Genomic DNA, 24,758 nt, shown 5'->3' with positions numbered 1-24,758 from the left:
AGTGTGTATACACTGATACTAATTCAATCCAATCAAAATGCGGACAAAAGAGAATGTCCAATGGCATCTTAACAGCACTCCAGAAAAATGAGTCAGTCTGATTGCAAGTGAGTCACTCTTCCTTTGTTGTCCACTGGAATTAGGGCTCACTGATCCTACTTTGCACAAAGAAGCTTCTATGCAAATAATGAGCTACACATGTGTTTGTATCATTTTTTGAATTTTTATTTCTAAAGCTGGACATCCATTGAGAATATCTTAGCACATTATTTGTTTGAAATGATTATCGTATGAGTTTACTAACACTGACTTGATTAATATTGCACAAATTACATTCTCATTTGAGAGCTACCCCACAAGAGCAGCAAATTAGTGTAGGAATAAATAAATAAATAAAACAATTAAACAACAAAAAGTGAAAACCTGCATCATGCTCCCAGAAATGTTTGAACCCTTATTTGGGTGAAAAGTACAATTGTTACGTTGAAAGTCAGTGCTCAGGGCAAATGCAGACACTCCCTTACTCATTCAGTGAGTTTGGGTCAGTTTTCACACCACTGCCTTGCACATGGGTGCCCTCTTCTGGAATACAGAAAGTAAGAATGAGAAAAGTGGTTAGGTTTAAAAGGTATCCTAGGGGTGGGGCTGGGGACAGAATACTTTCGTGATGCTTACTAAAATTTTTTATTGGTATAGACTGAATTTTGTCTTCTGTGCTGAACAGAGAAATAGCTGTTAGGAATTTTAATAATTAGGTTTTGTGTGCTTCTCTTATAAAGACTCTTAGAAGAGGCTGTACCTTCTAGGGAATGTATTCTATGTAAACGTTGAAAATGGGTTCATTTGAGGCATTTGTCCTTAAGTATTCCTACTGAGTACTAACTGACATTTGTATGGAGATTTATATTTCATAAAGTGCTCTCATGTGTCATCTCATGTCATCATCTTAATCTTAATGACGCTGGTAGTGGTAGTGATGAAGACAGATCTGGTGTTAGCAGCAGACATTTGTTTTTTACCATATGCCAGACACTACACTAAGCATCTTACATGGATCTTCTCATCTGATCTTCACAACAGCTTGTGAATATGATATGATTATCTGTTTTATAGCTAAAAATCTTAAGGCTTACAGAGAATAATGACCTTACCTACCTAAGGTCCCACAACTGGTGACTACTGGAGCCATTGTTTGGACTTAGGCAATCTAACTGGAGTTTTCCAGCAGACGATTGCTTTTGGCATCTTCTAATTAATAATCATTTCTTTCTGGGAAATGGAACACTCACAGGTAGAATTTCCTTAACAAATGAAGAGAGACCCATGAATTCTTCTGCTGAAATATAATTTAAATGAATACACTGCTGCTAGACATATGTCTTTAGCACACTTTGGTGTTCTTTGATTATACTAGTGCTCTAGCCTCTCCCAGGTGATTCCCTCTGCCAACATAGGGGTGACTACTTAACCTCTATTAAATTCCCACAGATGATTGGTGGTTGCCGTTGATACCAGACAGCTCTGCCTGGTTAACCTGTGGGTGCCTTGTACCTATCATTTCTTTGAACCAAACTCCTGGTCTTCCGTGAGTGCTTGTTTCTTTTTGTCTGCACACACTGTTACCCATTCCCTCTTCTTCCTCTTATGTTCATTGTCTTGTTTGGTGGCATCACCTGCCACCAGCTTTTAAGTCAGAATGAGCCTTGTACCCACTCTCTGAACATAGCTCCATGCACATCTCAAACCCCTCATCCTGTTCTTCCATTTTACCTTCTAAATACTTTGCAAGGCAGGCTTTTCCTTCATATTCGTAAAATCTCGCCATTGAGTTTCTCACCTCTTGACCATACTATTTTGATACCTTTTGTAGCTTGTTTTTCTGTCTTCTACATTGTCTCCCTGCTGTTTTCCCTCCACACTACAACAAACTGATCTCACCAAAACCCAAATCTGATCACTGTTCTCCTCTTTAGACCTGCAGTGACTTCCTGTGGTTTAGAGAGGTAACTCAAAGTTCTGCCAGTGCATCAAAATCATCTTGGTCTTTAAACGGAAGAATGCCAAGTCTCACCACAGTCCAGCAATGAGAATTCCCTGCAGTGCACTCTGGCACGTGTCTTTTTGAAATCTCTCCATGTCCTCACATCCTACTTGGATAGCTAATGGACATCTCAAGGTGAACACATCAAAAATGGAACTACTTTGCCTCAAAACCTGTGCTAACTTTCATATTTCATATCTTGGTTGATGGCAACTCCACCCTTGAAGTTGCTCAGGCCTAAAACTTGTGTTCTCTCAACCCTCTGAAAGGACCAGTCGCCGGTCCTCCTGGACCTATAGCCCCTGCTCCCACCCAAGCTAGTTCCTCCCTGGCACATGCGGCACCCCCTGGCTGGTCACCCTGCTTGCGCTCCTCTGGTCTATTTTCAAAGCAATACTTAGAGTGACCCTTTAAAAATATAAATTAATCTTAGATCTTCACTCAGAATCCTTCAATATTAACCATTTCACTCAGAGTAAAAACCAGTCTCCACAGTGGTCCACAAGGCCTTTGAACCACAAAGTCATTCCCAAACTCTGCAGAAGTGTCCTGGGGCATTGCAGCGAGTGCAGAGGTATTTCTTAGGATATCCAAAATATCAAGGGAAGCACAGCACTTCTCATCTTCTGTCAAACACTGTGTAAACTGCTAGTGCAGAGTCAACGTCAGATTGTGCTATATTCCTTTTGATGACATAGCTTTGAACTGGATTTTCACCAGTTGTTGTGATAAAAATTAAGTGCTATGAGAAAATGAATGAGTGGCAGTGTCTAGTCTGATCCAAGATTTAAGAAGTCATATGGCCCAGAGGCACACGCATCCGTTAGTAAGCAATTGTCGTTATTTAATAATAAAAATAATTTTTCTTTCAATTTATATGTACTGTTTTTTCAAATGATTGTAAATTGTTGGGTCCAAACTTAGTATTTTTACAGTATTATTCTGTTATTAAATGGAACTGTTGGATATTTCCTTTGGCCTAGGAGTGTCATAAAAAACTTATATATTAAAGACTCTGAAATCTAGAAAATGTGGGAACCTCTGCCCCCCAAGCCCATTGCTCTCCGGGTATTCTTTGTTCACCCCCTCTGCCCCATCCACGCTGGCTTTCTTGCTTGCTCTCACACATCTAACATGCTCCAGCCTCTGGGCCTTCTTTGTGCCTGGAATGCTGTTACTTTATCCTATTTGCAAGACTGATCTCCTTTATGTTGTCCTCAAATGTTGCCTTCTCTATGAGGCCTCCCGTAACTACTTTATAGAAAAGTGTATCTACCTTCATCCCCAAACTAGGATTCCTCTTCTCTGTTTGCTCTATATTTTCCAGAGCAAACATCACTTTCTAATATGAGAATTTACTCGTTTATTATAATTCTTTATTTTTAGCTCCCCTTCCCACTCAGGGTACAAGTTTCAAATTCTATTTTGCATACTGTAGCATATCAAGCACCTAAAACATCTGGCACATTATAGGGAATTTAACACATATTCAATTAATGAAGACAGACATACAAGATGATGAGTGGCAGTAGCAAAATGGATGGTAGTAAAGCCTGTGAAAGACTTGGGCACTGGAGTCTCACTGGCCATGTCCAGCTTCTTGACTCAGTTTTCCCCTCTGTAAAATGGGTTATACTATTGCCTGTTTCATAAGACTGACAATTCCAATCCCTAGGAAGCAGCTCAGTGACTGACATGTAGTAAGTGCCTAACCATTGTTAACCTATTAGGTTTATGGTACCGTGGCAGGTGCTACAGTTGTTCTGAATAACTTCTCAATTATGTTTCTTTGAGAATTACATGATGTACTTTCTCTACAATGCCTAGGAAATAAATGCCTTAGATAATGATGACCAAAGTGACTTTCCTTTCCCCTTTCAGAGGCAATTTATGCTTTAGGGTTTTACTTCTTGTTTGCTTATGGTGTACTTACTCTTGACTTTCATTTCAGCCCTGAAAGCTGGGCGTTCCTACTGGCCCTGTTGCCTGTTGGTTCCAGCCCTCTGTGTTTCTATGTCATCAGCCTGAAGAATGGCAAAAGGGTCATGTTATTCCCACTGTTCCTTTTATTCCACTTGAAACTGAAGTCATTTCTTCCCACTCTTTGAGATTCTTCTAAGTTGCCTTTGCCTAACTTATATATAAAATTCAACTCGACTAGGTGGTCATTATTTTTTCCTATGCACAACCCTCAGGGTCTACTTTATAAATACAGGGTGGAACTTTGATACCTGAGCCTAATTTATTTTTTGGTCCTAGTTTTATTATCACAAGGACATAAAAATTTAAAGAATTTCTAAATCTAAATTTAAGGCATACTCTTGCCTGTATAAAATGGGCAATAGTGTACAGTTTATTAAGTTCCGGAAAAAACTGACAGTAAAAACAGTATACTATTGAGTATATTGTTTCACACAGGCAGTAGTATACTACTGATGGCAGGTTCCCCCCCCCCCACCCCCCAGAGGTTTCCAGGATTAGCTACAGTGAATTGGAAAGTTAGTGCCACATACTATTATTGATAGCATAGCATGGAAGACAGTGGGGGAAGTGGACATGGCGATTGGCTCTGTTCTTGCCTTCTCCATTCAGATGGCTGTTGAGTACCTTCAGCTGCCCCTTGTGTTGAGGATTCAAACTGTAATTCAAGACAGTGGTAGGTGAAAGCAATGAGATTTTAGAAGGCCATCCTAAAAGTTCCTAGAATTTGGCATTGTGGGGCTGGGGGTGATGAGAGGGGCAAAGGAACAACATACATAAAAGACGTGGGAGCACAACTTGTATTTATGTGGCTCAAGCAGGAGGGAAATAGTAGAGGAGAAGTTGAGAAAAGAAATTGGGGTCCGCTTGGGGAAGGCATTATGACATGCTCATAATGTGGATCTTGTGTCGGATTTCTATAAAGTAGCCACATTATCACATTTGTGGTGGTATCATGCAGGTTGAAAGAGAAGGATGAAAACACACAAGAGGGGCCTTTTTAAATTTAGAGAACATTAGAAAAGAATCACTAGATTATGGTCAACGAAGTCTTGATAAAACTATAGAAAAAGAGTAGGAATAAAATCGCAGAAACCAGTGAAAAACTCCAGAAGGATTCTGATTGTGAATAAGCTACCAGTTGGCTATCACAGAACACCATTATGGGAATTCTTTAAATAAAGTTTAGAAAAAACATTTTAGAAAGTAAGTTTTGCCGGATAAAATAAAAGAAGTTGACATTTTGACACAGTTGACCAGGCGTCTCCAAACTACGGCCCGTAGGCCACATGCAGCCCCCTGAGGCCATTTATCCAGCTCCCCGCTGCACTTCAGGAAGGGGCACCTCTTTCGTTGGTGGTCAGTGAGAGGAGCACAGTATGTGGCGGCCCTCCAAAGGTCTGAGGGACAGTGAACTGGCCCCCTGTGTAAAAAGTTTGGGGACGCCTGCAGTTGATGCTGAAAGACTCTCTCTCTTTTCCCTATTCTTAAATTTCACAAAACTAGTTAAACTTTAATTTCAGATAATTGATTAATAATATTTTAGTATAACTATGTCCCAAATAGGACATAGTTACACTAGATGCTGTTTTTTGATGTGAAATTCAAATTTAATTGGGTACCCTATTTTTATTTGAAAAATCTGCCAATCTTAGTATGATTCAAAAGGTTGTGAGAAGGCCTGGTAATCAAACTCAATGATCTGGTCATTCATTTGATGATGGAGTGTTTTGATGAGAGAATATTACCATGTTTACTTGGAGGTAAGAAGTAAAGGCCCCAAGGAAGCATTTTCTAGAACACAGGGAGAACCTTTTAGGAAGTCTCTAATACATTTAAGTGACTGGTAGAGATACACTTATTTACAATCTTACTAGGTTGTAAAGTGATTTGATCAAGAAAAATAAGGGAAATAAAAATGAACTTTAGAAAAGAGAAAATCCAAACTACAGAAAGCATCTAACGCTCAGCAGACTAGAACTGCAGTGTCTTGTGTATTCAAGGAAACAAAATGGGGTGTTATCCCCTCTGAGAGGGATCATTGAGTTGGCTTTATCAAGTGCGAACGAGGCAGGGCTGCACTGTTTCTTACGCCTTTGATAGACAGTGGGCCCTTGTGTTCTGACTCCTGTTTTTATTGGAGCTGCAGAAACATTACAAAACCCCAACAGCAAACACTCAGCTGAGAATGTGAGGTCATAGTAGAGTGACCTCACAGGGAGCCAGGTTCTTAGAAGGCTGTGAGGCTCAGCAGACACCGAACTTGTGAGCTGAGGAATACCGGGCTACTGGACGGGGCTTAGGAGAGGAAATGTGGCCCAGGCGCACTCCAGGGTTTGTGATGGGCTCTTCTTGGTGTCTGTATTGTTTCTGGTAAGTTTGTATTGCCAGCATATTGTCAAGCTTTCTGATTTAAAAGGAGTGATTTTGGTTCTTGTTCAAATAATCTCATAAGTCATGAAATGGGTAGAATGAAGCCATCTAGGAACAGGGATATTTATCCTTTATTCTTTATTTTCTTCTTTTACTGAAGACTTTTTGAAGAAGATCCGGAAAGTCTGATCCACACAGATTTTGCAATTATATCATTTTGGTGAATGTGAGGGAAATTAGGTGAAATCCCCTGGGCTGGGCAACATAGTAGAAAAGGCAAATATGGAGAATGAGTAACATGAGGAATGGAATGATTCTGAGCAGTAATTTTTTTAAAATATGTTCTAATTAGAATAAGGATCTTGTATTTGAACAAAATTGGGCCAGTACTATATATGTGGTATAATTATATTGTTTGCACAGAATAATTAAATAAATGCCATGAATTTTTCCTGAGAAGTGAGCAGTAAGTAGTTTGAGGAGAAAATCTTATCTTCAACATGTGTTTTTAATACATGATTGGAAAAGCATGCATGGAAATACAACTCCAAGGGTTTTGTGTGTATTTAGAAAAAGTCCTTGATTGTAATTAATATAGTTCTTAGAATAAATATTTTACATTTCTATCACTTATATGGGAAATCACAAAGTAATCATGAATGGCCTAAATTTCTACTGTGCATTTTCTTATTATAGGTTATACTGTCAATAATGATTAAATATTCATATTCAATTTCCTGATGGAATAAATTTCACAAAACTGGTAATGTTAAGTATATATATATATATATATATATATATATATGGGGGGGGGGTCCTCACAATGTTGTCCAGGTAGGCCTCAAACTCGTGTGCTAAAGCAGACCTCCTGCTTTGGCCTCCCAATGTGCAGGGATTACAGGTGAGAGCCACCACGCCCATCCACGTAACATTAAGTCTAAAAAGGAAGATGTAGGATGAAAAAATCATGCATTTAAAAATTCATTTTCAAGGAGATTTTATCGTAATGACACTATTTTAACTGGTGGATATTTCTGTTGGGAAACTGTTTAGGGTGTTTAGGGTTACCATATGTCTTCGTTTGCCTGGGTCAGTTCTGCCATTGACATTGACCGTGGTTTGGTGTTTGACTTAGAGTTTTAATTAGTGAACTATTATCATTAATAGCTGTGATCAAATAAGCCAGCATGGGTTTGGTAGATCTAACTTTATATTCCCAGCTTCTCCAATGGTATCATCTGGGAATATTTGAGTTGGCATTTTGACACAGTTGATGCTAAAAGACTCTCTCTTTTCACTATCCCTAGAGCTTCATTTCAAGGACAGTATGTTGGGTACTTGCTGATAGAGTGTGCTTGCAGGAGAGTTGCTAGGGACAGTTAACTCCTTCTAATCCTGTGGTAGTTGAGGGGAGTATGAGACTCTGCAGCTACTTGTTATACCAGCTGGTTGTGCAAGAGCCCTGGCTGCATTCTCAGTGACCCTGGCACAAGACCAGTGTTTCCTTGGAAGAGCAGTGAGAAAAGGGAACTTGTAAATGAGATAGAATAAGTGACAAGATTGAACAGTTCTGCCTGGAAATGCATTTATTTTTGCTGCAATGGTTTTTGTCATTTCATGATAGTAGTTTACAACTTACTTTTTAGGTTCGGATTTTAAAAAATATAACACCTTTGAAATAATTGAAGTACTGTAACACTTAGCTTGTTAAAGTATAAAATCCAGTGGTTTGGACATATTCAGAGTTGCTTAGTCATTACCACTGTCTTAAGGATGCTTGCATCACCCCAAAAAGAAATAGTACCCATTAACAGTACTACTTTTTTATTGATAATGCTTTCTTTTTTTATTTTGCAATAATTATGAAAGCATATTTAAGGATTTTATTATCTGTTTCCCCTTTAGAGTGTCCCGGTTTAGACAATAAATGGTTACTCTGCTTAACACAAGCCAAGTTAAAGAACTTTGGGATAAAGGAATGGCATATAAACGCCCATCCATGGGCCCGATTCAGCCCAGCCTGGAATGGGTCTTAGGTTTTTTAAGTTTGTAACAAAACAACAACAATAAAGCAGCTTGTGTGACAGGGCCATATGTGGCCTGCAAACATATGATGTTTATGATTTGGTTCATTATAGAAAAATTCTGACCACCCTTGATTTTAGTGTCTGTGTTAAGTGTGTTTAAAGGCCATTTAAGTATGGTCTATCATGAGCATGTCTTACCAAGTTAAGATAAAGATTTGGAAATTAATGTATCCTCATTAGTTTCAGTATTGTAAATACATGAAAACTCTCGATCACTGACCACAGGCTGTAGTCTTTAAGCCCTTACTAAGGCAGAGTTCTCAACATGTGGCCTATGGAGCTCTCTTCCTTCAGTAGGTTTTTAGCATCAAAATTATTTTGCACTAATTATTATAATGTTTTTCTTTTTTACTGGGTTGATAACATATGGTACAAAAACAATAGTGGGGGTCTTAGCAGAACTTCAGGCAGTGGCACCAAACTCTTCTAGTCATTGTATTCTCCGCTGTAATGCACTCAAATGAAAATCAAGGCCAGTTTCACCATTAAAAAAACCCTTCATGAAACCAGTACAATTTGTTTATTTCATTTCAGTGCTTAAGTTCATGTTTTTAAAATTTTGTGTGTCATGAAATGAGAATAAGGCACTAATGTTCCTGACAGTCTCTAGGAAAAACATTCATATGTCATTTAAATTGGGGCTAAAAACGAGGCACATTTTTATTGAATGTCATTTTTACTTGAGGGAATGACTAACAAACTATGGTTATTGGCAGATGTTTTTTAGAAAATGGAATAAGCCTATTACTTTAAGGAAAACAGCTGATAATATTCACAACAAATGATTACATGTGAGCTTTTGAACAAAGATTAGAATTTTGGAAAACTTTTATCTGCCACTGAAGGTTTGGCAGCTTCCTAGTACTTAGACTTCTCATTAGTAGTGACATGAGCGAATGTGATTTTTTTAAAGGTTATATAATTAAATGTGTCAACACATGTTTTACAGATAACCAACGTGTGTGGTTACAGAATCATGTATGGGTTAAAAGATCCATTCAAAGTATAACATAGATTTTAACATAAGAGTACAAAAAGTTAATCAACACAAATTTAGATTTCATATTTCAAGTAAGAATATCTTTTAAGAAATTACCACTTGTCTCATTTTGGTATTGCATGAAAAAATATCCACAATTATCTGAAAATATTAAAATATTTCTTTTTTCTAACAAAATACCTGAGTGAAGGCAGATTTTCTAAATATGCTTCAACCAAAATAATATACTGTTACTCATTGAATAGAGAAATGGCTCTTAGAATACAACTGTCTTCTAGTAAGCCAAACATTAAAGAAATCTGTGTTTAAATAAAAGTGAAACACTTTTATTTGTCTCACTAAATTTTATGTTCTTTTGGAAAACATAGTTCTATATACTACTTGTTATATAAAACAGATTATTTTTAAGTGAGTTAATACTTAACATGTTTCTGTTTTTATTACTACTGTGTTAAAAATGAATTGATAGAACTCACGTAAGTGGAATGTCAAGGTCTAGAGACCAAAGTGTTTGGAAACTTCATGCCTAAGATTTGGGCAATCTCTTCTTTAGTTCTTTGAAATATGTTAACTGAAAACATTTTTATGAATATCTAAACATAAAATGGTCTATCTAAAAGAAAAAGTATCAAAATTTCATCAGATATTTTCCTTTTTGCCATATAAGAAAAACCTATTTTCTCTCTCTCTATCAATTATCATAGCAATGCTGGGGTGAAAACAGAACGGCTAGAAGCTCATTCTGAAATGGGGAGCACTGAAATTTTGGAAAAGGAGACTTCAGAAAATCTCAGTAATGGTACCAGCAGCAATGTGGAAGCAGCCAAAAGGTTGGCCAAACGCCTTTATCAGCTGGACAGATTCAAAAGATCAGATGTTGCAAAACACCTTGGCAAGAAGTATGTTCTGACCCATTGCTGGGGTCTGAATTCTTTCCTGTTTTGTGTATGTTTTAAATAGTTTACATTTCAATAACCAAGTCTATTTTGTTTTCTTATAGCAACGAATTTAGCAAACTAGTTGCAGAAGAATATCTGAAGTTTTTTGATTTTACAGGAATGACGCTGGATCAGTCACTCAGGTATGATTAAGCATCATTGCTGCTCTTCATTGCCTTCAAATGATTGGTTCTTAGAGGAGAAAGTAATGCCTTCTAACTAGAATCCTATTTTTTAAAAAACATCCAGTTACAGGTAGAATATTCCTTCTCCAAAATTCTTGGGACCAGAAGTGTTTTAGATTTTGGATTTTTTCCCATTTTAGGGATGTTTCACATCATAGGGACGTTTCTATGTATCCAGTTGAACATCCCAAGTCTGAAATCCTGAAATGCTTCAGGGAGCATTTCCTTGGAGCCTTATTTCAGCACTGGAAAGTATTGAAGATTTTAGAGCATTTCTGATTTTGGAGCATTTTGGATTTCAGATTTTCAGGCTTGGGATGTTTAACCTGTACTTTGTGAACTTAACTGAAATTGTATTATGGATCTTCAACACAGCAAAGAGTAAGAAAAATGTATTGATTTTACGAAATTAACATGAACCGATACTCTGCACCTAATGGTAAGCCCAAGTTCAGATGGTAAGGAACTGGTATCAGAGCAAATGTGGAGGAAAAACGCAATCTGTAAGAGTTTTTCTGTTTTTCATTTTTAAAAAAATTGTGGTAGAATACAGATAGCATAAAATCCATCATCTTAGCCATTTTTAGGCATACAGTTAATGGCATTAAAAATATATGTAATATTTTGCAACCATTACCACCATCCATCTCCATGATTCTTTTCTTAAATTAAGCAATGATCTTTTTTTCCTTCCCCTCCTTTCCTCCACCCACAGGCAAACACTATTCTACTTTTCTTTCTGATGATTTTGACTACTCTAATGTAAAGGGACAGATACATTATTTGCTTTTTTGTGACTCATTTCACTCAGCATAATATCTTCAAAGTTCATTCCTGTAGCATATGTCAGAATTTCTTTCCTTTGTAGTAATACTCCACTATGGGGAATATATATACCACCATTTGCTTCATTTGTGTTGCTTCCATGCTTTTGCTATTGTGAATAATGCTGCTGTGAACATGAGTGTACAAATATTTCTTCAAGACTCTGTTTTCAATTTTTTAGAGTAGGGAATTTAGTTTTTTATGATCAGTTTAAAACACACACACACACACACACACAGAGAGAGAGAGAGAAAGAGAGAGAGAGAGAGAATTTACAGACTGTAGTATTAAATTTTCTTCCTAAGCATTTTCTTACTATAGCCCAATAGCCTCTTTTTTTGTAGACAGAGTCTCGCTCTGTCACCCAGGCTGAAGTACAGTAGCACCTTCTTGGCTCACTGGAATCTCTGCTTCCCAGGTTCAAGCAATTCTCCTGAATCGGCTTCCCAAGTAGTTGGGACTACAGGCACGCACCACCATGCCTGGCTAACTTATTTGTATTTTTAGCAAAGATGGGGTTTTGCCATATTGCCTAGGCTGGTCGTGAACTCCCAAGCTCAGGCAGTCCAGCTGCCTTGGCCTCCTGAAGTGTTAGGATTACAGGCATGAGCCACTGCACCCAGCCCCAGTAGCCTTTTCAGGTGATACTTTAAAATTAACTCTTCAGTGGAATAAAAATGAATGTCAACATAATTAATAGAAAGTATCTGTAAAACTGTTTCCAACAATATCCACTTTTTCTTACCTTTTCAAATGAAGGTGTCTAAAACTCACTGATTCTCACTTTTTACATTATATTGTATTACAACCTTCTAAGAGTAGCTGAAGGTAAAACAGTCAGCATTTAATCTTATATACTATTTATAAAATGTCAGTCTCTGGAAGAATTCTGAGATTATCTAGTATTACCCTTTAATTTTACAAATCAAGAAACTGAGGCCTGGGAGGTGAAGTGAGGATGTTTGGACTAGAGAGTAGTGTAGTACTACAGTGATTTGTTGTGGGGCTCTTTTCATGCATCAAAGGTACCCGGGTTTTCTAACAAAAACAGTTAACGGTGGATGAAAAACTTGTATTTTTGCCTTGCATTCTGATGTGGTTTATTTAAAAGTTATAAAAATTTAAAGTTTTGTCACCATATAGTTTGTTAACCTTAATTATATCTATAGTAAGAAAAGGCCAAATTTTCATAATAATGAGGCTTATGGTATATTTCTTACAGGTAGTAAGATTTCTTAGATATTTTGAATGCTTTTTCCTTCCTATCTCATGTTTAGGAAAACGAATCTACATTGTCAAGTGAGGGTCACCCGGATTAATCTCAAATAAATAGTGCCCTTAGTGACTGGCTAGATTAGTGTGTGGTTTTTTAGCACAGTTACTGTAATTTAAAGATGTTTTTATACATAAACTAGTTCTGTTATTTAAGGAATAAATTAGTTATATCTCCCAATTTCTGTCTCTTATAACAAACTTTTATTAAAACATGATAATGAGCCGGGCACGGTGGCTCACGCCTGTAATCCCAGCACTTTGGGAGGCGGAGGTGGGTGGATCAGAAGGTCAAGAGATCGAGACCATCCTGGTCAACATGGTAAAACCCCCTCTCTACTAAAAATACAAAAAATTAGCCGGGCATGGTGGCACGTGCCTGTAATCCCAACTACTCAGGAGGCTGAGGCAGGAAAATTGCCTGAACCCAGGTGGCGGAGGTTGCGGTGAGCCGAGATCGTGCCATTGCACTCCAGCCTGGGTAACAAGAGCGAAACTCCATCTCATTAAAAAAACAAACAAACAAAACAAAACAAAACAAAACAAAACAAAAAAACAAAAAAAAAAGTGATAATGGACAAAATTAACAGAATCTCCTGTGCACAAAGCAATGTAAGTTAATAGTAGCTTAATAGAGATGACAGTCGTGTAACAAAATGGCAGAAGCACCGTGATGGGTGACAAGTTTTAAAATACAGCCTTTATGATGATGCATTGAGTCTTAAGTGGTCTCTTTTTTAATCTGACCTTTTAAAATTGACTACTTGACACTTCATCATAATGAGGATATTACCTACCTTCCCAAGGCTTTCTTGATGTGTTGACCACTCTGTTATTACTCTGTCATCTTTTAAGTTGACACTTGTGTGTGTGTGTGGTTTTTGTTTTTTGTTTTGTTTTGTTTTGTTTTGTTTTGTTTTGTTTTGAGATGGAGTCTCACTCTGTTGCCCAGGCTGGAGTGCAGTGGTGTGATCTCCACTCACTGCAACCTCCACCTCTCAGGTTCAAGCCTCAGCTTCCCAAGTAGCTGGGATTACAGGTGCCTGCCACCACACTCAGCTAATTTTTGTATTTTCAGTAGAGATGGGGTTTTGCCATGTTAGCCAGGCTGATTTTGAACTCCTGACCTCAGGTGATCCACCTGCCTCAGCTTCCCAAAATTCTATCGAATTTAAACACTAATATAACTTTATATTGAATGGCTATCTAGTAAGTGATTTGGGGGTAATAACTTTATAATATCTTACCCTGTATAATTAATATCTTAGATTTACATAAATTAACTTTTAACTATCAAAGAGAGTGGTAGCATTTTCTAAAATTTTACTTTTTAAATTTTTAATTCTCTTTTAGGTATTTCTTTAAAGCATTTTCTCTTGTGGGAGAAACTCAAGAACGAGAGAGAGTTTTAATACACTTTTCCAATAGATATTTTTATTGTAACCCAGATGCCATCGCTTCACAAGGTAATCTGATATAAATTCTTGAATTGCTCTTTTAGAACAGTGGTTATTTTCCTTATTATAAAAGTTAAATTTTATTGTGAGAAATTAAGTATCTTCAATTCTCTGGTGATAACTATTAACACTTTGATTTACTTCCTTCTAGTCTATTTATTTAATATTTAGTGTCAAATTGGAATTCGAGTTTCATTTTTAGCTGCTTTTTTGTTTTATTGTCAGAATTTTCTCATGTCGTTAAATAGTCTTTTTTTTTTTTGAGACGGAGTTTTGCTCTTGTTGCCCAGGCTGGAGTGCAATGGCGCGATCTCGGCTCACCGCAACCTCCGCTTCCTGGGTTCGGGCAATTCTCCTGCCTCAGCCTCCTGAGTAGCTGCGGTTACAGACACGCACCACCATGCCCAGCTAATTTTTTGTATTTTTAGTAGAGACGGGGTTTCACCATGTTGACCAGGATGGTCTCGATCCCTTGACCTCGTGATCCACCCGCCTCGGCCTCCCAAAATGCTGGGATAACAGGCTTGAGCCACTGCGCCCGGCCTAAATAGTCTTTAAAAGCATAATATTTAAGGACGGCATGATATCCTTTACTCTTATTTAAATTATTTTGTTTTCCAATTCTCTAGCATGACAGCATACTTTCTTTAAATTTTTCGTGTTTTGTCACTCTGAGATTTTATGTAATTAATGAAATTTCAGTTTTCTTATTTTTTATACTTATTTTTTATATTTGGTCTCTACATTTCTTGATGAAAGCTCATGTATCCTGAGTTTTGGGGTTAGTTTTGGAAACATAACATCTCACTGGTAGTTGTGCTGTGTCTCTGGTACTTTTGTTTTGATATTAACTGTAACAATATTTTTGTTGATTTTAATAAGCTATGAGTTTATGTGTATTATATCATTTTTACAATGTAAATGATTTTAATGTAAACTATTTATTTGTGGACCTACCCTGTGAAGAGAGAGCTTTCATCCATTTCAGTTCCTTCAATAAAGCACAGTTTTCAATGTTTGAAGTCAAGCACTTTGATTTGCATTTGGAAAATTATTCATAAACTTACAGATTATGGAGTAATTCACTGAGACTAGATGCACAAGAAATAGTAATTACCTCTTAGCTTCAGTATTGCTGATTAACCTGAATAAGTGTACTTGGTATTGGCCAAGGTGCTTGCCTGTACCTTCCCTTAATCCCCCAAGCTGTAGTCACAGTTAATTCATCATCTGATTAAGGTCATATTCCTATCTGTATATCGATGCTATTGGGACCAGTTATTCACTATCTCTCTCACCATTACCGCTAACAAGAGAATGAAAGAGATAGAAGTAGGCCGTTTTTATTAGAACCTTCTTCAAATCTAAGCAGATGTTTTTATCCCTGGATAAAATAAAAAATATGGATTCATGTACTCAATTGACTGTTGATAATGATATTCGAGAGTTGGCTGCTAAGTTTTTAAAATACTTTTAGGAATTTGTTTTGAGTATATGTAGAATTTGTGATAATAAAATGGTACTAGAAAAAATATTATTTTAGTCATTTAGTAGCATCTACTTGGAGACACTGATAATGAAAATCACCTGTTATACTAAACAATTTACTTTAAAAATACCCTGCCTTTAATTTATGAATGCAGTAATTAGACTTTCCAATTCAGCATAAATTGATAAAATTTTTACAGCATCTGCTGTAAAATTGCTCTTGTCTACTGTACCTGTATAAAGAATTAGTGGAGTGAGAGTAAGGAGAATGACTAATTCTAATGTTTGGAAATCAGAATCGTATCTCTTCTTGGACAACCTTTTTACATGATTTCAACCTAACAGAAATGTGTCTTTGGAAGATCACATTTATTTGTCTCCTGTTGTAAGCAGTGCTTGTCGGAATATCCTTGTACTTTGTATAGATCCTTAATTACTGCCTTGGTGCAAATCCCTAGAAGTTGATTTGTTGTGTCAAAAGACACTGTTTCAGGACTTTACATGTATACTATCAAATTGTCCTCCAGAGAGGTAAGAACAACTTACCAATAGTGGAGTCTAATTCTGTGCACTGAGGTTCTTTTTATAAATTATTATCATCCACTTTTTTGTTTCTCAAAACAAATATGACTAATTGTGCCTAGCACGGTACTGTTGTCATAGGTTCTGAATGTATCCTATTAAGGATAATAAGGTGGAGTCCAAAATAAAAAGTGAATTCATGCTTTGTTTTCTTGTGTCTTTCTTTAGATGGAGTCCATTGCCTTACCTGTGCAATAATGCTTCTTAATACAGATCTACATGGCCATGTAAGTGTAGATTTGTGAAACTTAGATCCCAAATATCTCGGGTTTGTCTTTGCTTTTGTATTAATACACGTTTATTTTTTGTCTCCCTGTTTCTCATTCTCTACATGGTTCCCATGACAGGTGAATAAAAAGAAATATTTGAAAAAAGAAATGATTTTTAAATTGCACTTGCTAGCACAGAGATTGATTTTAAATGCATTTTCTTGGTGCCTGGAGTTGGTTTAGCAGTAATTGTGTATGTTCTGTATCTTCTTTGTCCAGTAGATGGCAGGCAGAGCTTTTGCTTGTTTGTGTTTTTTGGTTGAGAATTACATTTGATATATAATGATGGAGAGAATATAAGTTAGCTCTGAAAATGTGAATTGTTTTCACTACATACAGTAGTGAGTGGAATAACTCAGCCTTTTTTGGCTCCTCAGCTCACCTAGTCTTTAACTAGTTGAAATATTAAAATAACCTAATTACCTTCTCATCATCTACTTAAGATAGAGGAGAAAATTTTAAATTTTATAATTATATATAAACTTTCAACTTTTGTAGAAGTAGAATTTTAGCATTTACTCAAACTCTTCATAATAGATACAATTAGAATATTTTCATTAAATGTAGATTAATCTATATTTACTTAGAGCAAAAATTACTTCATAGTCCCAGTTTCCTTTATTTTGAAGAGAAAAATGTGTGTCTGCGTAGAGCATATTATCCTGTGATTTGCCATAATATATCTTACAATTTAAAAATTAGTTTAAAGAGTTGATACTTAGGTATTTGTTCAGCTAATCACATAATTCCCTTTTTGGGAAAATGTAGTGCTCCCTTTTAAGAAAGGCACAATAGAGCTCTATGGGACCATTAAGTTGGACTGGCTGTTATAAGAGGAAGGGGTTCAGGGGAAAAAGGGTTCCACCACCAGAAAGTAAAGAGGAGAGATAGTGACAGAATCCTAATTTTAACACCATGTTAACACATCTCAAAATGCTCAATTAGAAAGTTCCTTTTGCCATGTAGAAGAGGTGAATTTAGAATCACTTAGTGGCTTGTCAACATATGTACCATGTGTCCAGAAATCATACAGATTAAAAGAACGTAGATATTTTCAGGAAGCATTCTTGGGCAACAGCACAGCTAATACACTGTGTGGAAATGCAGGCATTTCACAGTGTGAACCTAGACATGAGTACCACAGTCTAACATCATCCGGCTTGTTAAGGGGATGGCCAGTCAGTGGATTGTACTCACCACGCTTTTCCTGTTACTGACCAAGCAAGTTTTCACTGCTTCATCAGCCCATTTGGTGGTAGCAGTTGCATTCAGCACCTATCTTTTCCTTAACCTTTCTGGCCAAAGGAGATAATTTCGAGCATGTTTGGCCACATGTAACATCCAAGTCAGTGATCATCAGCATGAGGAATTCTCTTCACATCAGATATTTTGAGGTTCCATCAACATATAAGAGTTGTACATTTAGCATGTGTTAACTGAGAAAATGTTTAATGATGAGAGGAAAACAATTCGGTAATACTGCAATTTCTTTTTAAAGGTTGCAGATCTCTTAGAGCGTTTGTCAGATTTTTGGTGATTTATTTCTACTAAATCCTAGATTGCATTTTTGAAAAGCTAATATCGCTTTAATACTTTTACATAAGCATGTATCTTAATCATAATAACTTGAAATGTAGTAACCAATGAAGGTGTTATTTTTTATTCCGCTATCTCAGCATGCTTAATGTCCAGATAAGCTGTGGACACCCTAGTGTCAGTAGCTATTGGTTCAGAGCCACAAATCTAGGGCATTTGCCCTTCTTCAGACTTACAAGAAATTATAAGGAGATTAGATGGAGCATCATGCTTCTTCTTGGTGACTGGGATGGAAGAGAGTTTATGTAAATTAACATTTTAATACTAGCTTGAGTTAGGCCATTACAGATAATTAACAATTGACAATAGTAGCAAAATTTTCTCCTACTGATAGGGGAGGGAGAAAATTATCAATAACAGTGAATCTCTGTCATATTCAGGATCATGTTTTTGGTCATAAGTAGTTCTCTGCTTTGTTTTAAAAAATGTGTGCGATATACTTGGGATTGTCTGTTTAGATTTTGTGTATTAGTTTTCTGTAATGCATGCTGTTAAAAGTGTGTTGAATGTATAGTAGCTATCATAAGAACTAACCATGTAAAAATGTGTTTCTTCTGTCTTTCTCCTCTGGATTCATTTTAAAAATAAACTTTTCTTCTAGGTGGTAAGTTTTTAATCCATAATTGCAGATGTAACTTCTCTTGCATCATGGTTGCCTGATTTTTCTGTTGCTATTGTTTTAGTATCTGACTTATCAGCATGGCCCCTATGAAAACTGAATCATGCAGATGATAAAATGAATTATTTCTACTGTTCTGCTCCTTTTCACCTTCTCCTTAATGCGCTGCTACCTAGACTGTCACCACCCATTACTTAAACCAATGCCAGAATAATCTTCTTGGGGAGTAAACTAATAAACCATTTTTCTTTTTTTTCCTTACCATTGTTGTCATAATAACAATACTTCAGCATGATCTTTCTAAGAAGTGCCAAGACCAGCTTGTCCTTATGTGCTTTATATAAGGGAAGGCTAACTCCCCTACTAGGAGATTAACTTGTTTTGGCTGTTCTTTGTGAACCTTTCCTTTACTCTAAGGAATGATGCACTGAAGATGCATTGATAAGGGCCTTGGTTTGGCCTGCTAATTTCCTTACTAATAAAATATGGTATATATACTAATATTATACTTACATATGACTAATGTGACATGTTGAAATGCCTTTTTCTAATTTTCACCTTTAACAAACACATATGGTGTGTGTGTGCCTCCTCCTTTCCATACTCAGTGCTATTTGGGTAAGGATGAGAAGTGAATGAGATAGTGTTCATGGAAGCCAAATATCCTCTCTGATGGTGTTGGCTAGGCTGTCCTCGTTAGTCAGGTTTGACGAAGACATGGTAGCAGATTGCTGAAGTGCTAAGATGGGAAAATACTGGCGAGGTGTTTTAATTTCATGATGGATTGTATTAAACCTCTCTAATTAGGCTAGGGGAAAAAGACAACCTGAAGTTTATACAATATTTGGGAAGAGAAATTCAGTAGCTGCTTTTAAGAAATGTGACTGATGTATTATTTTCCTAGCAATAGTATCAACTTGCTTTTACTTGTCTACAAGTAGTTTATTCTTAGATTATATATTTTATCATTGTAGTCATGTGGCAAATTTGCTGCATAATTTATTTTATTTTTGAAATGCCTCTTTATCTACAAAATATATTTATAAATTAAACTTCTATACATACTGATACATTTCTCTTAAACTCTAGAGTTTATCTTTCTTTGCTATAATGGAACTAAGTTGTATCGAATATTGTTTGAACTATCAGAAAGGAAGGAGTTGAAGTCTTTTGCTTAAACCTTGTTAGAAATGGTATGAATAATATTTAACATGTTAGAGTTTTCTGGACAGATCTTCAAATGTGTTCTATACGCTACAACTAACTAGCTCACTTGTACTTCAGTCATAGATAAGTCAGGTTCCAACCATCCTGGCAGGATTATCACCCAGGGCTGGTGTTCTAAGGTGGTAGGACGGTTAAGTATAGAATTACAGAGCAGTGAGGAGTGAGGTAGATTGGAGCATAGTCATTTGGCCAGTTTTACAACTAGAAAGTCATAAGAGATCTACAAGTCAGCGTCTGGCCAAGGTCAGGCTGTGGTAAGAAGCAGTAGTAGCCAGGGTATTATTATTTATAAAAAGATTTTTTTTCCACAAAATCTGCCTTTCAACATCAAGGCTTGAGATTTTCAGTTGCAATTTTATCCAATATCCCTCTGTTCTTCAGTATTGGCGGGAGCCAGCCTACCAGGTACAATTGTATAAGAGCCTGGGTGTGGTTCTTAGAAGTGGCTCTATCTCAGACTGACCTCCCACATATACTTTGCCCTTGGCATACTCAGAGCATGTTAAGTATCATGTCCTGTGGTCTGAGTTTAATATATGAGGCAGGACCTTGCTAACATTTTTAGTGTTGGGTAATAAGTTTGATAAAGGCTAAAACCATAGCTAGTACATCATACTGGTAGGGAGAAGAAAAAAATCAAAGAAGAAAGTATGTATAGGTTTTGTAACAGAATAGTGTTTTCAAAAAAATATATAGAGTCAGTTTGAGATAGATTATCGGAATTCACTATTTCTTTTCCAATCTGTAAACAGAATCTTAAATACTAGATAAATATTTGGTTTGTTATCAGTAGTGGAAAATGACTTATAAAAATTGTTTTAAAAATTTAATGCTTTTAATCCTTCATATTGTGCTGTTTTATATTTTGACTCTCAAAAGCATCACAGACCTCCATAAAATTGACGAACTTCATTGAGTTAATATCCTCAAGAACTCCCTGCATCTGTAATGATCACTATTGTAACTGGCAGCTGCCTTAAGTACATTTGCATGCTGTACTCTCATCCTCCTGCAGGATATCTTCCCCGTAAATACCTCTTCTGTCTGTGCTTCCCTGTATCTGTGATGCCCTTTGCCATTAAAGTTATCCTTGTCATTCAGTTTTCTCTCTGAGCTTTCCCCTGTTGTAGATTCCAGCTATGGTCATAATTTCTATTATGCCAGCAGTGCCTCCTCCCTTGGAGTCATCTTTCCCACCTCCTTGGCGTCATATCTGTCTTGTCTTTTCTGTTTTTTTTTTCCCCTGAATTATTACTTACAAAGACCTTTTTATTTCTAACATTTAAAATCAGATGTCCATGTGCAGGATGTGCAGGTTTGTCATAGGTAAACATATGACGATGTGGTTTGCTGCATAGGTCATTCCATCACCCAGGTATTAAGCCCAGCATCCATTAGCTATTCTTCCTGATATTCTCAGTCCTGCCACTCTCCACTCTCTGACAGGCCCTAGTGTGAGTTGTTCTGCCCCATGTGTCTATGTGTTCTCATCGTTCAGCTCCCACTAGTAAGTGAGAACACATGGCAATTGGTTTTCTCTTCCTGCCTTAGCTTACTAAGTATAATGGCCTTGGCCTCCATCTATGTCCCTGCAAAGGACATAATCTCATTCCTTTTTGTGGATCTATAGTATTTCACAGTGTTTATGTACCACATTTTCATTATCCAGTCATTGATGAACATTTAGGGTGATTCCATGTCTTTGCTGTTGTAAACGGTGCTGCAGTGAATATATGCATGAATGTGTCTTTAAAACAGAATGATTTTTGTTCCTTTGAGTTTATATCCAATAATGGAATTCCTGGGTCAAATAGTATTTCTGGTTCTAGGTCTTTGAGGAATTACCATACTGTCTTCCACAATGAGTGAACTAATTTACACTCCCACCAACAGTGTAAAAGCATTCCTTTTTCTCCGCAAACTTACCAGCATCTGTTGTTTTTTTGACTTTTTAATAATATAGCCATTATGACTGGTGTGAGATTGTGGTTTTGATTTGGAATATTGATCAGTGATATTGAGGTTTTTCATGTTTCCTGGCCACACATGTCTTTTGAGAAGTGTCCGTTTATGTCCTTTGCCCACTTTTTAATGGGATTGTTTTTCCTTATAACTTTATTCCCTTTAGGTACTGGATGTTAGGCCATTGTCAGTTGGATAAATTATACAATTTCTCTTCTATTCTGTAGGTTGTCTGTAGGTATTCTGTTTACTCTGATAGTTTCTTTTGCTGTGCAGAAGCTCTTTAATTTAATTAGATCCCATTTGTCAATTTTTGCTTTTGTTGCAATTGCTTTTGACATCTTCGTCATGAAATTTTTGCCCATCCCTGTGTCCAGAATGGTATTGCCTAGGTTTTCTGCTAGGGTTTTTATGGTTTTGGGTTTCACATCCAAGTCTTAAATCCATCTTGAGTCAATTTTTGTATACGATGTAAGGAAAGAATCCAGTTTCAGTTTTCTGCCTATGGCTGGCCATTTTCTCCAGCACCATTTATTAAATAAGGAATTCTTTCCCCATTGCTTGTTTTTGTCAGGTTTGCTGAAGATCAGATGGTTGTAGGGATGTGTTCTTAATTCTAGCTTCTATATTCTGTCCATTGGTCTGTGTGTTCATTCTTGTACCAGTATCATGCTGTTTGGGTTACGGTAGCCCTCTAGTACAGTTTGAAGTCAGATAGCATGATGCCTCCAGCTTTCTTCTTTTTGCCTAGGATTGCCTTGTCTGTCTGGGTTCTTCTTTGGTTCCAAATGAATTTTAAACTAGTTTTTTCTAATTCTGTGAATAATGTCAATGGTAGTTTAATGGGAATAGCATTGAATCTATAAATTACTTTAAGTAATAGGGCCATTTTCATGATACTGATTCTTCTAATCTTCTGTGAGCATGGTATGTTTTTCCATTTGTTCGTGTCACCTCTGATTTTTTTGAGCAGTGGTATGTAGTTCTTGCAGAGGTCCTTCACTTCCCTTGTTAGCTGTATTTCTAGGTATCAAGATAATCTTTTTGTGGCAATTATGAATGGGAGTTCATAATTCATGATTTGGCTCTCAACTTGACTTGTGTTGGTGTATAGAAATGCTAGCAGTTTTTGCACATTGATCTTTGTATGCTGAGACTTCGCTAAGGTCGCTTATCAGCTTGAGAAGCTGTTGGTCTGTCTTTTCACCTGACTTGGAGCTTCCAAGTCACAGTGGCCCTGAGGTTGTCATCCCTGGAGCTTTTCAGTGATCCTAAAAGTTCATAAAAGAATCAGGCCTAGATGTCACAGTTATAGAGGGTTTCTAGTGGGGCCTGGTGTTTATTTTCACCAACACTATTCCTGTCTCCACAATAAGGATATAGGGAATAGCCTGAGAACCTAACCGTTAGCTGTTGAAATGTTTTTATAGAGAGATGTCATGATCTAAAAATGTTTAGTTGTAAAATGAACTTCAGAATCTAATTTACTGTCATACTGCCAATGGTCTAGACTTTAAAAGGAATCTTTATCTATGTATACCATAGTTTAATCATGCACTGGTCAATTGTGTTGGATTCTATAACCTCTCAGAATGAAAGCCTTCTTTCCTTTTTTCTGTCCTCTGTTCGTTCACCTGTCCCTTTTCCCAGCCCTCTAGCCTCCCACTTTTGGTAGTTTTGCTTTTCTTAGAACAGGTTTACATGTTGAAAATACCTCAAGATAGCTTTAATCAGTTACGTCAGTGGGGCTCACTAAGGGACTTCAGATTATTTAACTTATACATTATTCAGTCACTACCTATCTTTCCTTCTTACCATTGTAAGCTTTTTACATTGGCATAGTTCTGTTACAGAAGGTGATCAAGGAAAACAGATCAAATTATAAGTCAGTTTCACTCTTTCTAACTTCCTGCAAATCGATTGTGGAGGAAGGAGCAAGAAGTGAGGATGAAGGTGGCTGAAGCCCTGACTCTTCCTTCTAATCCTGCTACTTACTTTAATGCCTGCCCTGCTATAGCAATCAAGTTAAAAATAGTTTGATAGTCTTTGTAATTTGATAGTGAGTTAGGTGTGTTTATCTTCTCAAGTTTTAGAGAAAGTACTTTCTATCAAATATCAATAAAAATCTGATATTTCGATATTCTCAAACTTCTTGCCCGCAGGATAGTTTTATACTCTGAAAATTTTTGAGAACTCCCTAAATCTTTTGTTTCTATATTAATATTTATCAGAAACTAAAACTAAGATTTTAAAATTGTATTAATCATTAAAAACCCATTAAGTGAATAACACATTTATGAACAATAGTTATACTTTTCTAATTGAGAAATATATTAAAGAATAGCACTTAAAATTTTTGTAATCTTTTTGTATTTGGCTTAGTAAAGGATGCCTAGATTCTCAGATCTGTTTTTGCTTATAATCAGTTGCAGTGTATCAGAAGTCATGTATTTTCTAGAAAACTCTATGTTTGAGAGAGAAGGAGAAAAAATGTTTTTAATGTTATTATAAAAATAGGGTTGACCTCAGGGACATCTGGAACAGTATCTCTGAAACACTTTGAGAACCACTGTGCTGAGGTACTATTTTTAGTTCCTTTTTTTCTTTTTGCCACTGGTTCCTTTTTCAAAGTCAGGATGTTATAGGGCAGGTGGGAAAAGTCCCAGTGACATGTGAGATATTCCTAAACGTTGAGCTTTTAGCACTTATATGTGCTCTGTGATTAGGGTTTATAAAAAAGCACACTGAATATCCACTGTAGTCCTGGTTTGAAAATTTACAAAGGGTCATGCTTTGCCCACCAATCATGCATTTAAAAAGAAATGGACACCTGAGGGCAGCATGACATAATCAAACT

General features: G+C 36.6%; 1 protein-coding gene across 9 annotated transcripts in view; it reads left to right on the top strand.

Annotated features, from left to right (window-relative positions):
- PSD3 (pleckstrin and Sec7 domain containing 3) overlaps positions 1 to 24,758 on the top strand; it is a 682,522-nt gene that overhangs the window by 420,146 nt on the left and 237,618 nt on the right. For all 9 annotated transcript variants that reach the window (XM_074384015.1, XM_074384005.1, XM_074384006.1 and 6 more), the window contains 4 exons: positions 10,186 to 10,380; positions 10,482 to 10,562; positions 14,055 to 14,167; positions 16,397 to 16,455. In XM_074384015.1, the coding sequence (XP_074240116.1) occupies positions 10,186 to 10,380; positions 10,482 to 10,562; positions 14,055 to 14,167; positions 16,397 to 16,455 (448 nt within the window). The remainder of the gene's footprint in view (positions 1 to 10,185; positions 10,381 to 10,481; positions 10,563 to 14,054; positions 14,168 to 16,396; positions 16,456 to 24,758) is intronic.

The sequence above is a fragment of the Saimiri boliviensis genome, chromosome 13 (assembly GCF_048565385.1).
Source record: "Saimiri boliviensis isolate mSaiBol1 chromosome 13, mSaiBol1.pri, whole genome shotgun sequence".
Lineage (NCBI taxonomy): Eukaryota > Metazoa > Chordata > Mammalia > Primates > Cebidae > Saimiri > Saimiri boliviensis.
The sequence above is the reverse complement of the archived record's forward strand: the minus strand, read 5'-3'. Positions and strand labels throughout refer to the sequence as shown.